The 15,701-nt window shown below is 37.1% G+C and overlaps 4 protein-coding genes across 8 annotated transcripts in view; 2 read left to right on the top strand and 2 right to left on the bottom strand.

The window, feature by feature from the left end:
* The first annotated feature begins 210 nt into the window (after positions 1 to 210).
* LOC129564798 (GTP:AMP phosphotransferase AK3, mitochondrial) lies at positions 211 to 2,012 on the top strand. Its single transcript, XM_055438946.1, has 2 exons — positions 211 to 476; positions 612 to 2,012. The coding sequence occupies exon 2, from the start codon at positions 785 to 787 to the stop codon at positions 1,433 to 1,435; it is 651 nt and encodes a 216-aa protein (XP_055294921.1). The 5' UTR covers positions 211 to 476; positions 612 to 784; the 3' UTR covers positions 1,436 to 2,012.
* Positions 2,013 to 2,151: 139 nt separating this feature from the next.
* On the bottom strand, positions 2,152 to 7,205 carry LOC129564797 (trifunctional enzyme subunit alpha, mitochondrial). 2 transcript variants are annotated; one of them, XM_055438945.1, is made up of 7 exons: positions 6,938 to 7,205; positions 6,690 to 6,838; positions 5,475 to 6,181; positions 5,242 to 5,382; positions 3,899 to 4,112; positions 2,911 to 3,829; positions 2,152 to 2,693 (listed from the first exon to the last, which is right to left on the bottom strand). In XM_055438945.1, exons 2-7 carry the CDS (start codon positions 6,766 to 6,768, stop codon positions 2,435 to 2,437), a joined length of 2,319 nt encoding a protein of 772 aa, XP_055294920.1. In that variant the 5' UTR covers positions 6,769 to 6,838; positions 6,938 to 7,205; the 3' UTR covers positions 2,152 to 2,434. The 2 variants fall into 2 exon arrangements, with proteins under 2 accessions (XP_055294920.1, XP_055294919.1); XM_055438944.1 differs by having other exon boundaries at positions 6,690 to 6,841; positions 6,938 to 7,184.
* Positions 7,206 to 7,866: 661 nt separating this feature from the next.
* LOC129564795 (zinc finger protein 184-like) lies at positions 7,867 to 12,342 on the top strand. 3 transcript variants are annotated; one of them, XM_055438939.1, is made up of 4 exons: positions 7,867 to 8,312; positions 9,621 to 9,722; positions 9,791 to 10,117; positions 10,216 to 12,342. In XM_055438939.1, exons 3-4 carry the CDS (start codon positions 9,791 to 9,793, stop codon positions 11,512 to 11,514), a joined length of 1,626 nt encoding a protein of 541 aa, XP_055294914.1. In that variant the 5' UTR covers positions 7,867 to 8,312; positions 9,621 to 9,722; the 3' UTR covers positions 11,515 to 12,342. The 3 variants fall into 3 exon arrangements, with proteins under 3 accessions (XP_055294914.1, XP_055294912.1, XP_055294913.1); XM_055438937.1 differs by lacking the exon at positions 9,621 to 9,722; XM_055438938.1 differs by lacking the exon at positions 7,867 to 8,312 and having other exon boundaries at positions 8,872 to 9,722.
* A 120-nt stretch (positions 12,343 to 12,462) lies between these two features.
* The window catches only part of LOC129564794 (nucleolar protein dao-5-like), a 4,283-nt gene continuing 1,044 nt past the window's right edge, over positions 12,463 to 15,701 (bottom strand). For both annotated transcript variants that reach the window (XM_055438936.1, XM_055438935.1), the window contains 3 exons: positions 15,242 to 15,686; positions 13,249 to 14,093; positions 12,463 to 13,064 (listed from right to left, as the gene is read on the bottom strand). In XM_055438936.1, coding sequence (XP_055294911.1) covers positions 12,861 to 13,064; positions 13,249 to 14,093; positions 15,242 to 15,686 — 1,494 coding nt within the window. In that variant the 3' untranslated portion in view covers positions 12,463 to 12,860. The remainder of the gene's footprint in view (positions 13,065 to 13,248; positions 14,094 to 15,241; positions 15,687 to 15,701) is intronic.

The following is a 15,701-nucleotide window of genomic DNA, read 5'->3' as shown; positions in this document are numbered from 1 at the left end:
TTCCATTAAAAAGCCTTTCGATTCCAAGAAAAATGCTAAGTTTTCAGGAAAAATTCATATTTTTGTCCGGAGACAAAAACGTATCAGTTGAGACATGTCATTTGTATATGCTACTGATTTGGTCACAACATGTGACAACTGCGTGGGAATCTCAACACATTGGAAATGTATGTTATCAGCATGTAAAGAAATTGGAATGTTCATGGAATGGCATGACCGACCGACCGACGACAAAGACGTCATATTGCCATAGTCAGTTCGCATGTGTGTCTCCCTTTTTGCTGTGTGTTGTTTCTTTCTTCACTTTTATCAGAGATAATAACACGGAGTGTATTCGTTAGGTCAAAATGTCTTTGCTGTATGGAAAAAAATTCCATTGAATAGCTCTGAATTTATGTAAATACATTGATAGAACTGAAACTCTCGCACCCAAAGAAGCACAGTGAAAAAAACACATACAAACGATTTTGAATTTGGTAAGTGTTTTTCTGTTCAATTCTAAAAATAAATTGATTTTTGTGTGATGACAGTGATTTCTCTGTGTATCAATTAAAATGATGATGATCCAAAAAAAATGGCCATTTTGACAATAAATTTTGTGTTTTTTTCAGTGTTTGCCCTTCAAAAAACCGATAAAGTGTAGCACGAATTGCTTGTGACTCGTTGAGAGAACGCACTTCGCCGACACATTGTACGTTTTCGTATTCCGTCTACACATCTTCATTGAAGTGGTTTATCTGTCTTTCATTTGCGATAGTTTAGTTATCATTCAACGGTTGTCAAAATGAGAAAATTGAAATTATTCCGAGCGATTATAATGGGAGCGCCTGGTTCAGGAAAAGGTACAATTTCTGATCGTATTATTAAACGCTTCAATTTTAAATATGCAGCTACTGGCGATCTGTTACGTCAGAATGTGAAAATGAAGACGCCGTTGGGAATTGAAGCCAATAAATACATGCAGAGTGGTCAATTAGTGCCAGATGACCTGATAATTAAGTGCATACTGAATCGCGTTAGTGCGATTGGTAATGATTCCTGGTTGTTGGATGGATTTCCGAGAACGATTGCACAGGCGGAGTACTTGTGGAATTTTCAACCCGTTGAATCGGTTATCAATTTGCACGTGCCACACGATGTGATTATCGAACGAGTGAAAGACAGATGGGTGCATGTGCCAAGCGGTCGTGTGTACAATTTACACTTTAACAAGCCAAAAGTTCCGGGCCGTGATGATATCACCGGAGAAGAGTTAGTACAACGTGAAGATGATAAACCAGAGACGGTGAGGAAGCGATTGGAAGTATACGAGGAGTGTATTAAGCCAATGGCCGATTTTTATCGTGCATTGGGCATTTTAAATGAGTTTGAAGGACGCACAACTGACGAAATTTGGCCAAAACTTCAAGCATATTTAGAGAAGGCCGTCAAGTAGAAAAGGAAAAATAACATGCGTTGCCATTTGCTTCCAACTTCAATTAAACTGTTCGGCCAAACAGACACACAACGATACCAATCGAGATGGACAATAAAATAAACGATTTGATTTAGAGGACATAGAGTTGTATGTTCTTTGGTTTCTTTTTGGATCGTGAAGTAGATTGTATTTGAAGTAGCGTAGTTGTGATTGGTGGAGAAATGATGGTCCTAAATATTCCCCCCCACATATATTTACTCTTGTAGTTTGGAAATGTAATTCAATTAACCTTTTTCGATGTGATTTTATTGTGAATATTCTAGTAGATTCGCACAAAGTACAATATGCTCAACCAAATATACGATTTTGATGTACTTTGATTGTTATTTTATGTTTGAAACAAAAAAAAACTGTTTGTACCATCAGGTGGAAAATACTCATGATTATTATACACACCTGTTTCAGTTCCAATTCAATGCTTTTAATCCCATGTTATTGCTTGATGTAATCAAACCTTATCTACAGCTAAAATTGTAATAATCCTTATCTCAGCCAAATATAAATGAAAAAATAAAGCGTTAGTTTCCATGTACAATGCAATCGATTTGTTATTTCATGACCCTTATCTACCGAGTCACGATGATGTGATAGTGTCTTCTGCAAAAAAATTTGACCTCCAATCAAAGTTTCCTTGAACCTGAAATCGCCCTGTTAGCAAATCCTCTGAACGCTTGTTTATTTTCATATCAAACTAAATTTATTTTCAATATTTTATTAAACAGTGCATATAATGTGCCTTAAGTTTACCATTTTTTATTTTTAGCTTTTTAGTTTTGTATTGTTTTCTCTCATCTGGATTTTGTGAACAAATTCATGTAACAGATTAAAATGCAAAGGATCGTTTACAACCAAGCAATAATATGTCTTTCGAGGGGGGGGGGGGAACCGATAAATGAAGTAGCATGCTTTTTTTTCATAAAAAAGAGGAACAAACAATAGAAAAGAAGTTCAACGAATTTAGTTCTGCTTGTAGAACTTCTTGGATGAATCTTTGGCCATATCCAACAGTGTTTGAGATGGTTGGAAAGGTGCTCCGTACAAGTCGGCGTATGCACGCATTTTGTCGACTAGTTTGCTGGCCGAATACTGATCAACCCAACGGAATGGACCACCGGTGAATGGTGGGAAACCCAAGCCAAACACTGCACCAACATCACCTTCCAATGGGCTGTGCAAAATCTTCTCTTCCAAACACAAAACTGCTTCGTTGACGAATCTAAAAGCGAAAAGGGAATTAAATGAATTGGAATTTAAGAGTCAATCATTCATTTGATGTGCATGAATAAAAACAATTTGGAAAAAATCAAGCAAATTATTTCGATTCACGATTCAATTCGATTCGATTCGATTCGATTTGAATAGAAGCCGTTAAAATCATTTGAAAATATACAAAACTAAAATGAATCAAAATCTTGACAAAAATCGTAAGTTACCTTGAAACCAATCGCAACTGAATGTCTTCGATTGAGTCAGCGCCTTTTGGAGTGAGTTGGTACTTCTGCTTCAGAATTTCCAAAGCACCTTGATTGAGTTCACGGTTCTTCGATTTGCCTTCATAGATGAATAGACCTTTGCCCGATTTACGTCCCATGTAACCAGCCTTGACGAAATCTTCCATCACACCGATGTTACCACCGGCAAATCGTTCACCGAATGCTTTGGACAAGTCAACGGAAATATGGGATCCGACATCAATACCGACTTCATCGGCCAATGTGGCCAAACCCACTGGGAAACCGAATTTTTTACTCAAACGATCCAATTCTTTCGGATCAACGACACCCTCTTGCAGCACACGAATGGCTTCTGACAACATGGTCGACAAAATACGTGTTGTGTAGAAACCTGGGCCATCGCCAACTGTGATGACAACTTTGCCTTGTTTCAAACCAACTTGAACAGCTGATTGGATGGTTTCTTTTGAGGTCTTTGGATGTGTGATGATTTCGAGCAATTGCATTTTATCGACTGGTGAGAAATAGTGCATGCCAATAACCTGTTCGGGTCGTGAGCTACCGGCGGCGATCTTGGTAATTGGAATAGCACTCGTGTTTGTTGCAACGACACAATGCTTCGGTACAACCGATTCAATTTCCTTAATTACTTTGTGTTTGATGTCAATGTTCTCGAAGACAGCTTCAATCACCATATCAGCATTCTTGAATGAATCGTAATTTAGTGTAGTTTCGAGATTAGACAAGAACTGATCGCGCTGAATGGCGGTTATACGGCGTCGCTTGACGGCTGTTTCAAATCCTTTTTGAATTTGTCCAATACCACGACTCAAACCAGCATTGTTTGTATCCTTCAAAACAACATTGTATCCCTTGTCAATGCTCACTTGAACAATACCTGCCAATTGGAAGACGAAAAACGTGTTTTAGGCCGTGTTGAAAGGAATTTATTGGTTTTTGTTCTTACCTGCACCCATAAGACCAGCTCCGAGAACGCCAATTGTCTTGGCTGGATTTGGTGGATTGCCAAAACGATTCTTTTTGCACTCAGTTTGACCACGGAATAATCCAATTAAACCCTTTGATTGTGGCGTGGCCGACAGTTCACCGAAACCGTTACGTTCAGCTTCATAACCAGCTTTTGGACCCTTTTCAACGCCAGTACGAATTACATCGAGGATCTACGAGAATAAATTTTTTTTTTTGAACAAAATTTTCACTTTGATTTTGATGTGAAACATTTGGAATTGCTATTTTTACTTTTCCGCACACGAAGTGTGTGAGAAAAGTATAGCGATCGACGTGATAAAAAGTGTGCTAATTTTTGTTGTGTCCACGATAACTTTCGATTTCGCTCAAATTTGGCCAGGAGTCACAATTAGTAAATATCTTGGATGTATCAAAAGTTGGGCCAAATTGGACCAGTTCATCTGGTACTTTTGGGACATCATAGAAAACCACCCAAGGGTCCCCCCTTGGATTATGTCGAAAAAAAATGTCTTTTTTCATCAACCTAGAGTGGATTGTTGTATCGTTCTCACATAGTTTTATAATATTAATAGGCAGTGTCAAATGGTTTATAACACGATGGCCGACCATGATGGCCCAAAAACTACGATTTTTGGTTGTGTCCACGATAACTTTCGAACCGCTTAAACGATTTCGCTCAAATTTGGCCAGGAGTCACTATTAGTAAATACCTTGGATGTATCAAAAGTTGGGCCAAATTGGACTAGTTCATCTGGTAATTTTCGGATGACATAGAATTTCACCCTTGGATTTTTTTGAATTTTTTTTTTTATTTGTTATCATAGAACGGATTTTTGATTTGTTTTAACACGATTTTATCATGTTAATCCGTGTTAAATGATTTATAACACGATGGCCGACCATGATTGACTTTTTTTGAATTTTTTTTTGAATTTTTTTTTGAATTTTTTTTTCAACTTTTTTTTCAACTTTTTTCATTTCAAAATGCATTTTCTGGTTTTTTATATCATTTTCTTATCGTTAGCCGTGTTAAATGATTGGTCAACCATGATGGTCTTCTTTTTAATTTTTATTTTCAACTTTTTTTCATTTAAAAATATACTTTATGGGTCATTTTACATGATTACTTTGGCTCTTTTTTGCGGTCAGCTGTCATTAAATATGATGGTGTTATAATATGCTGGCCATTATCTTTTATCTCATTTTTTTCATTCAAATGTATTTTATTGACCTGTAAGCATATAAAACGTGCGGAAAAGTCCGTTTTACGCTCGTAAAACTTTTTATTTCTAAAGAAAAATTGAACAATTTCTGACTCACTTTCAATGGTGCTGGATACAAACCGCCGGACAATTTCATAACTTGATCTGTGGCTTTTTTGAAAATATAATTGCGAATGAATTCAATACCGATTGCGGTTTCGGTGAGTTTGGCAACGAGTCCCTTCTTCGAACGGTCCACCTGAATAAAAAGACAAATAAATTTTTGAAATGTTCAATTGATAAAAGATGACAAACCGTTTACTCTTACTTGAAAAGCGACTCGTGACCTACCTTCAATTTGCCACTGGCCAAATCCTTAGCTGCTTGAATGGCGGTTTGTTCCAAATACTCAATGGTGTTTTCTTCGGCTGATTTAATTCCTGGGCCAAGAGGAGCGACCAACAAGTCGACGAGTCCCAATTTCTTTGCTTTGTCGGCTTTCAATGATTTCCCTGTCAAAGCCAAATCCAAAGCAGTCGGAACCGATGTGAGTTTTGGTAAACGTTGAGTACCTCCAGCTCCTGGCAACAAACCAAGCATAACTTCTGGCAATCCAAGGGAAGTTTTCTTGTCTTTCGTTGCAATACGATATTGACATGCCAAGGCTAATTCCAAACCGCCACCCAAGCAAACGCCATTTATCGCTGCTACAACGGGTTTTGAACTTTTTTCAAGCCGTTCAAACAAAATTTGTCCGTCGTGTGAGATTTTCGTTGCGTCGGCGGCTGTTTTACATTTCTCCAGCATTGAAATGTCAGCACCGGCAACGAAGCAGCCTGGCTTCGCTGAAGTGATAACCGCAGCGGTGACGCTTGGATTCGTTTCGATTTCTTGCAAAATCTTGACAAATTCCGCCTGCATCTCGGCTCCCAAGGAATTAACCTTCGCATTTGGGGCATCCAAAGTGGCAACGAGCACACCGTCAACATTTTTCGTTTTGATGTATTGACCCGACGCCGCATCAGATGCTAAGTAACGCTTGTTTACACCGACAGCAACTGAAAAGTCAAGAGCACGGAATTTGAATTACTGATTTGCACACGCACACACTTCTAGTACATTGTAACGGTGTGCAATATCAATTTTAACATGATACTTGAAATTACAATTTTTTCATCTCTCTTTCTTTGTTTCTTTCGTTCCCCGTTCTCAGTCGAAAATATTTTATTTTGACGGTGCGAAAGAAAATTCGCTCTTACGTCATATTGATTGGGAAAACATGAGAAAAATCACAAGCACAAATAAAAATATGAAGTTCAAAGTCCAATCACACAGGTTTGCATCAAAGTCGAACATTTTTTCTCTTCGTTTTAAAACATATATACGCTATTCTCTCTCATTTGGTCGTTCGTGCGATACATTATGTTGTAATATTTGTGATGCAAATGTGTGAGTGTGTCTGACTAGACTGTACTCTGGACTTGAATTCAAGTGATGATTATCATGCGAAAATTGAACCTAATTCCATCCAAATTGAAGTGTATTTTTATTCGAGTTCATTCTTACCTGTTGGATTGATTTTCAGAAAACATGTTTGCGTTTTTGTAAGTAGAGTTGCTGCCCGAAAAAATCGTACACTTGCCATTTTTTTTATCGCTCGTTTATGTGGAACACTTTCGAAATCGGTTAGTACTATTTAGGTTATGATTAAATGTCTACTGAAATCAAAAGAAAATCAACCAAAATGATTTTATGCCAATGCAAAACGAGAGAATTTTGGTTTTATTCGCATGCACCCAAACCAATTAACTTACAGACAAATATGACAAGAATTTCTCAAACGAAAATGAACAAATTAAGAAAGAAAAATATTCTAATCGGTAGCGGCTAAATGTTATTACGATGACAAACACTGTAATGATGGTCGACGAATGAGTGAAAAGAAAGTCGCAGCTAAAATACTTTCGCACACACACTCGCACTGTCAGTAATATGCACTACGTGTATGTAGCACACTGACAGCAGCCTGAAATTGTTGACAAATATACCGAAGCACACCAAGAAAACCAAGAGCGACTTGTCAATATTTCGAATGTTTGTGTGTATCGGCTTCATTTTGATGCACTGAACTGAAACGCTAAGCAACAAAAGAAAAAAAAAAAAGCAACGTTTCAAATGGGAAAATGCGATTTTAAGGGGAAAATTTTGATTTCGGTAAATGATTGAGGATGAAAATATTTGGCATTAATTTCATGATAACTTTTTAGTTGATGAACAACTTTCGCTCTCACTTTTCAACTACAACTTTATACTGGTATCTGTCTCTTGACTCAGAACCACCGAGCAAAATCCATTGTTTTGCATTGAATTCGAATGCCGGTCCCAATCAGAACACTTGAATATGGTTTGTGTCTTTGCTTAACGTTATAAGATTGGTTTTTGTTTTGAAATTCTTTCGCATTGCTCCTGAACCCATTGTTGTGTGTTCGTTTTTTTTTCTATTAAATTCAAACAATAATATTCAAGAATTGAAATAATAACAGGCATTTCTCAGTCTACGAAGCATTATTATCAATAGGAATTGTCCAGTTTTTGATCGCATTTGTGATGGTGTGTGCAATCAAGCGAGTGGGGGAGTGTTTAATTTACATTGTTCGTGTCTTTATCAACGGTACGCGCATATGCGCACCACAACCATAAGGGAAAAACTCGATAATAGACAAAAAACGGCGACATATCAAACGGCATTCGATGGAATTGTTTCCATTCGCTTGGTTCCAGTTCAGTATTCTTTCGAACATTTCGTCTGTGCCGTGGTCATCGCGTCGCGGATTGTTAAACATTTGGCATTAGTTTGATTTGTGAAAAAGTGATTTGGTTGTTGTTACTTTGGTTTTTCACTTTTGAATTTTCATTTTCGATTCATTGAAAAGTGAAATGATAGTGCTCCATCGAATTGTGGTTGGAAATCAGAATTTTTGTGGGATCGAATTGTTTTGTTGATTGTAATGGCTGCGTTTCGAATTTAGATGTGTCTCTAGAGAATTTATACGAAAGCATCTTAAGTGACCACCAAAAAAAGATTTACAACATTCGCGATCAAGCAAATTTTACTTTTGTTTCCGGAAAAATCACACTTTGTATGTACACAACAAACACTGGGACCACAGCGATTAAAAGTGATTCAATGTAAGTAAATATGCCAGCCTGCCATGAATAGTTAATGCACATGTAAAGGGAACTGGAACAGCAAAATTAAATGCAAGCGAACAAGGTTGAATGTTGTCATTCACAGCGTACCAAAAAATCGATACCTCCATTCTAATGACTAGCTTATCGATTTTTTGTCGTATTTCGGCAAGCGATGTGGAGCCCGCGGTGTTGTGATTAGCTTTGGTTGTTGTTGTTTTTTGTATAGTGAAATCGAGGCAATTTTATTTTCATACTTTTTTGATATCCTTCAGCATGAGAATAACGGAAGTTTTAATAATTGAAACATGACATTTTCATTGAAAACTTGTTTCTTTCTCAAAATTGACAAATTTTCCATTGTTCCATGTACATATTTAGAAACTCGCATGAGCTATAGTTTAGAAAATGCTTTTTCCAGACCAAAAGTCTCCCAAACTACAAGCATAACTGGCAGAAACAAAAAACGGAAATACAAAGAATCAAATCACAGAGAAACTTGTCGACGTCAATGGAGATTTAACTCGAGGCAATTTTTTCTCCGACGAATAGCCATTAGTATCACAGCAAAGCGTCGTCAGTTCATACATATACATGTTTTTTTTTCTATCAAATAAATATATATGCTCCTTGGAATGGATGTGCAATATATGTGTGCTGACAAACGAGTACATTGGCATTTGTTTGATGAATTTCCTTTCCACATTTTCCTGTTTCAACTTCCTTCACTCACTTCGGTTCATCGTTACATCGCATCGCATCGCATCTCAATTCGCATCAATACATGAACATGCTTACATCATTTTCTAGCATACAACGAAACATTTCGTTTCCTCTTCAATTCTTCGCATTCAACGGAGACACAAATCACGGAATTTTAGATTTCATTTAAAAATTTATTGATTTTTCCGTGCTATTGCTGCTGCTCAAAAATAGAATACAATTATTTCGAAGAAAAATAAGCGACCACATAATAACCGAAAATTTGTGGGCCATTAATGATGGAGCTGAGAATATTTAATGGTAGCCTTTAAGTCACCATATATAGAAATTTATGCATAAATTATTACGATCAACAATTCGAATGTAAAAAGTTACATTGAAGACGCCAACCATCATATGTGTAATCAAAGTAATTCAATCCTTGGTCAAAGATTATTAACTGATGACATTTCAAGAAAAATATACATCGAGGGAGCATAAGCTCGACTCAATTTTTCTTTTGAATTGACGGAAAGAAAGACAATAAAAACGTGTCACACAATGGAACAATACATCCCTATTTATTTTATTACAATTTTTCCATAGAGTTCAGCTGTATCCAGCCATATGTTCAATTTTCCCACAAAATTCATTTAAAAAAAAGAGTAACAAACCAAAACGAACCACAATTACTGCAGATACACGCGTGTATGTCACAACTTCACAAAAACTGTTGAATAATTGAGAATTTACGTTTTTTCCGTTTTTTCTTTCAGATGGTTGAAGCAGTGGCCCAACTGAATTATACATTGAATTCGAAGGTGACCGTAGCAAATCAGACAACAATTATCGCGAGCGGCACTTCGAACAGCGTCAAAACAACAACAGTGAATGTGCCGAATATGGCCGTTGAATCGACGAATGATTTCAATCTTATAGCGGCCAATTGCAATACAAATGTTTGCTTCTTTTGCCAGAAGACCTTCACGAATGTGTACAATTGTCGCCGGCACATTCGCACTCATAGTGGGGAAAAGCCGTTTCAATGCAACGTGTGTGGAAAGAAATTCTCACGACAATCCACATTAAATGCTCATGAAAAGGTAATTTTTTTGCAACCTAATCGATTCATTGCTTCTCCTTTATTTGGGAGACTTTTATGAAAAGAAAAATAATTTATTCCGTTCTCCGTTTTCAACAGGTTCATACAGGTAATCAAATATTTAAATGTGAGGTGTGTGGGCAGGCCTTTGATGTGTATCGCCACTTGACGGAGCATATGATTGTTCATCGTCAGGATAAGCCGTTCACGTGTAAGATTTGCAATAAGAGCTACAGTCGTGCAACGGTGTTGAGTCAGCACATGAAATCCCATCCGACGAGCGGTAGCTTTGATACGTTGCCGAATACCGTTACAATTACATCGACCACATCGAATGATTCGCCACAAACAACGGTCACAACCACTGTTGGGTCGATGCCGGTCACATTGCAACCGGTGTACAAATGCCAACAATGCGAAAAAATGTTTGTCACCCCGAGTGAATTGAAAGACCACGAATCGGTGCACACGTCGCAGCAGAAGGAGGAGAAGAAGGCGGTCAATCTCAAAGAAGTCATCGTTATGGTTAAGCCTGAAGAGCCCCAAATTGTTCAACTGATGCCACAAATCAAGTGCTACATTTGCGATGAACACTTCAATTCGGAGCAAGAACGTACTGCCCATGCATTGGTTCACAATCGTATTGTGGTCAATGATACGCCACAATCGATTCAAGTGACCCAAATCTCAGCACCAACCATTCCGGTCACAACCATCGAACCACCGACTCTGCCGCCAGTGACGAGTTTAGATGCAGAAATGGCCGCAGTTACGGATGAGATCACCTTTGATGATGTCATCAAATTGACGTTGCTCGAAAATAAATCGCCGTGCAATGTGTGTGGCAAAAGTCACACCAAGTGTCAACCGTGTGAAAAGTTCAAGTGTGACGTTTGCGATAAGCGATTCAGTAACTTGGGCAATTTTAATGTGCACAAACGAATTCATAAACGTGAAAAACCGTTCCGGTGCTCGGTTTGCGGCAAAAGTTTTCGCCTATCCAAAAGTCTTACGGTTCACATGGTATTGCATACGGAAAACGAGTCCTTCGATTGTCCGGTCTGTGATCGTAGCTTCAATCGCAGTGGCTCGTTAAAAGTTCACATGAAATCACATACAACGGCCGAACTACAACAACCCAAACGATCCTACATTGATGTCGGATTCGGTCACGATGCCGATGACGATTTATTTGGAGACGATGAAGAGAATAATCGAGACGTGATGCTGGATTTTATCGATGATAATCCAACATTTTGCGATATTTGTGGCGAAAAATTCATTCAGTGCAATGCAAATACACGTACTCACAAGTGCTCAAAGTATTCAATCGACGAGGATTTCGATGATGATGATGAACAACTGTCGTCATTGGACATTTGGAATTGTGTTGAGTAAATGTCGGATAGTAAAATATGATAAGGTATAGGTTTCATAACTGCCCACCAAAATGGGCAGCAAAATTCAAGTTTTTCTTCTTTATGTGTAAGTATTTCTCAAATGAGAGTTAAACAGTTGTAACAAACTATGCGATAAGTGAAATGTTTTTTTTTCTACTGGGAAAAAAAATTGAAAAACTTCAGAAATTAAGGGAAAATTTACAGATAAATTGGTGTTCTAAACGAACATTATCGAATATTTAAGGAGAACAATTATTTTAAACGTTTGAGCTATTGTTTTACAGCGATTAAATTGACTATGATGCATGTCACACAAACACACCAAAAAATAAAACGAAACATAAATTATTGAGAGTATTGAAACACCGAACAATTTGTGTGTCGCATGGAATAAATTATGCATAAATTCAGTGTTAAGAATAGCTAGTGACATTTGTGTTCAGTATTGATTAGTTTTTTTTCTTTGGAATATAAGAATGATAAAAGAGTCAATTCAACTCTCAAGGTCATTTCTCTTTTTGTAGTGCAAAAATAAAACATTTGAGCCTTGTTCATTTAGTTTAAATGATTTAGTTCACAATTTTGGGTTCCTTTTGCCGGGGAAAACTGTTTTAGCCAAATTCAAACAAAAACCAACACATTGTTTTAGTTCGATTAGTATTTTTGTTGATTGAAATTCCAAATTTGGACAATGATTTTCGTAGCTAATTATTATCGGAATTTTACCGTATTTGTTTGCCAGCTTTGGAAATATTCGTAACAATTCATGTAATCTATTGTATTGAACATGTGAAAAATAAACTTTTTTTTGCGATGGAAATGCAAATGGAAGTCTTTTCTTTGGTAGCATTTCTTTCGTCAATGATATACAGGTGGATGAAGCAGGTGAGTTTCAAAAGCTGATTGAAATAAGTTTACAACATTAAAAATGAATGAGAAATGCATGTTTCTGTTGAATAAGTTGCAATATTTATTTATTGAATATTGTGGATAAAATAACATATGAGTCAAAGCGTTCGCACAGCTTAAACGTTTGCAAAACATTCAGACTGGGAAAACACAATGGTTTGTGTTGTTAAAACGTTCGTTCCTTCATTGAATATGGTTAAATTGATTATTATGATTATATTTGCGGTTATTTTATGCCTTAATTTTCTTTACTTGCGTCCACCACGATACCATATTTAGTCGGTGGTTTTGATTCAATAATAGTAAAATGTGTTTGTTGTTATTTGTTGAAAATATTTCAGAAAGTTTCGCTTAATCGAATAAAGTGAATAAACTTAAATTAGTAAATTGTAATTTCGCATACAATAAAATCATCTAATATACACTCTATATTGTCTAATCATCGAATTTTGTCACTTTGCCACCCGCTTTAGGTGCGCTGTCTTTGCTGAATTTATTGAAGCCGCCAGGTTTGCCACCACCGTTTTTGTTGAAGCCTCCTTTGTTGAATCCACCCTTATTGCCTCCTTTATTGAAGCCACCTCCTTTGCCGCCTTGGAAACCACCTTGTCTCTGTGGGCATTGGTTTGAAATGTGACCCTGAATAATACGAAAAACCATTTTAATTAGTATGTGTTGAATTTGCAAAAGAAAATTTCTTTCAAAAATCCAAGAATCAACAACTTTGAGTACAAAGAATTGATCATTTCAATATGTTTTGCTCAACCGAAATTAAAAATACAATGTGTTCGTACGAGTTCAATGAAAATTGTCTGAGTCTAACCTTTTCTTTACACACAAAACAGTCGGCAAAAGCGAATTTGTCTCCTTCTTGTGTGCATTGTCTGTATGTGTGTTCTTCAGAGCCGCATTTCAGGCAACCCTTACTCTTCTGGCCAGTTGGGCAATCGCGGGACATGTGTCCTGGTTGACGGCAGCCGAAACAAACTTTTTCCTCTGATGATTTTGTGGGGCATTCCCGTGACATGTGACCTTCTTCTCCGCATGCGAAACATTTACCAGGGCCTTTTTTCTGTGGGCATTCACGGCTCATATGGCCCGTTTCATTGCAATTATAACAAGTGGTGTTACCGCCACCTTGTCTCTTCGATGGACATTCACGGCTCATGTGGCCCGTTTCATTGCAATTATAACAAGTGGTGTTACCTCCACCTTGTTTCTTTGTTGGGCATTCACGGCTCATGTGACCTTCTTCATTGCAATTGAAACATTTGCCTGGTCCCTTTTTTGTTGGACATTCACGGCTCATGTGGCCAGTTTCGTTGCAGTTATAACAAGTGGTTTGGCGGTTGCCATCACCTCCCTTGTTGAATTTATTCTGTGGTGCACGGTCATTGTTATCGTTTGCCTTACGTTTGGTTCCCTTACCGAATGGATTGTTGTCATCCTTTGCAGCTGCCTTGGTTGGTTTCTTCTGAATTGGCTCCTCTTCGGCTGGCTCATCGTCACTGTCTGACTCATCGGAATCGTCCGATTCTTCCTTGGCCGGTTTCTTGGCGGCTGGTGCTGATTTCTTGTTGACAACAGCTTGAACTGGTGATTCCTCTTCGTCATCATCGCTGCTGTCATCGTCGCTACTCTCTTTTTTGGCCTTAGCAGCTGGCGTACCTATGCAATTCGAAGAAAATTGGAAATTTTACTTTAAAATACCAGAACATACATTCGAAACATACATACAGCACACTAATATAACAATAATGATGTGATTTGATTTACAGAACTAAGCATTTGTTTGAAATTGAACATTTCGAGGGAAAAAATTTACATGCAAATAAACTCCATGAAATGAAAACACAAGAGTGAGCACTTGAGACAAAAAGAGTTTTAGTTATTTAATCTATTTTGTTGCTTCACAACAAACTATTTTTTGGCGCACTACATGAAATGCATTTCATCAAAGTAACTTTGAAGTAATATATTCATTTTCAAAATGAATCACAAGATCTTGGTTTTATTTCTTTTTTGAAATATACTGCCTTTGCTTTAAATTAAATAAATAATATGAGCATAAAATTCAAATTCACCATAATTTGTTTCAACACTCAAAAAGTATCTAGAAAAAAAAAGCAGATTAGTAGCTCTACATTTCATGTAGTGCTAAAAATATACCCCGACCAAAATGATTCAAATTGTTGATACACACAAATACAGTTTTACGTAACATATTTCGACTTTTTCAGAAAAACTGTTTTTTATCGAAATTCGATTTTGAAATTTTGAGGTTTTACAATTGGATTTTGTTCAGTTTTTCATGAAGAATTTGGTGGTGGTTTCAGTTTGAAGGTTCCATGAAGCGTTTTAAAAAAATTGACTGGTCAATGCTCGTCATTAAGATAAAATCTTAATAACATATTATTAACATATTTTCGTTAATAACTAGTCATTTTTTCAAAACGGCTTATCATAAATGAGAACTGAAACCACCACAAAATTTGTCATGAGAAACTAAACAAGATCTAGTTTTAAAACCTCAAAATATCAATATCAAATTTCGATAAAAAAACAGTTTTTCTGAAAAAGTCGAAATATGTTACGTAAAACTGTACACACAAAGAATTCGGGAGAAAAAGTTGTGTTCATACAATTGTAAAAAATGAAATTCCTTCGAATCGAGACAATAATCCAAGAAAAAATTGTTTAAAATAGGTGGAAATAGGTTCTTGAAACAGTCAGCTTAACGAAACAGATAGTTTAAAATCGATGGTAATGAAAGATATCGACAAAATATAAAAAAAGTACAAAATAAACCATAATACCTTTTTTAACAGGAGCTTCTTCTTCCTCATCATCGTCATCGTCGTCTTCGTCGCTATCGGACTCGTCCTCACTTTCGACTTTAGCTGCAGCTTTACCATTTTTGGCTGGCACAACTTTAGCTTGTTTAGCTGGTGTTGGTTTTGGTTTTGGTTTTTCTTCTTCCTCTTCGCTATCATCATCGTCGTCAGAGTCCTCTTCGCTACTTTCTTCAGCTTTAGCAGCAGCCTTTGCGTTTTGTTTCACTGGAGCGGCTTTAGTTTGCTTGGCTGGTGTTTGCTTGGCTGGTGTTTGCTTAACTGGTGTCGGTTTGACCTCCTCTTCTTCTTCATCTGAATCAGAGTCCTCTTCACTGCTGCTTTCAGCAGCGGCAACAGCCTTTGGAGCAGCTTTACCGTTTTGCTTTGCTGGTGTAACTTTAGCTTGTTTGGCTGGTGTCGGTTTGACCTCCTCTTCTTCATC

Source organism: Sitodiplosis mosellana, unplaced genomic scaffold (genome assembly GCF_009176505.1).
Source record: "Sitodiplosis mosellana isolate CC-2019 unplaced genomic scaffold, AAFC_SMos_1.0 Smas_scaffold_2, whole genome shotgun sequence".
NCBI lineage: Eukaryota > Metazoa > Arthropoda > Insecta > Diptera > Cecidomyiidae > Sitodiplosis > Sitodiplosis mosellana.
Note: the sequence above shows the minus strand (reverse complement) of the source record. Positions and strands in the feature narration are given on the sequence as shown.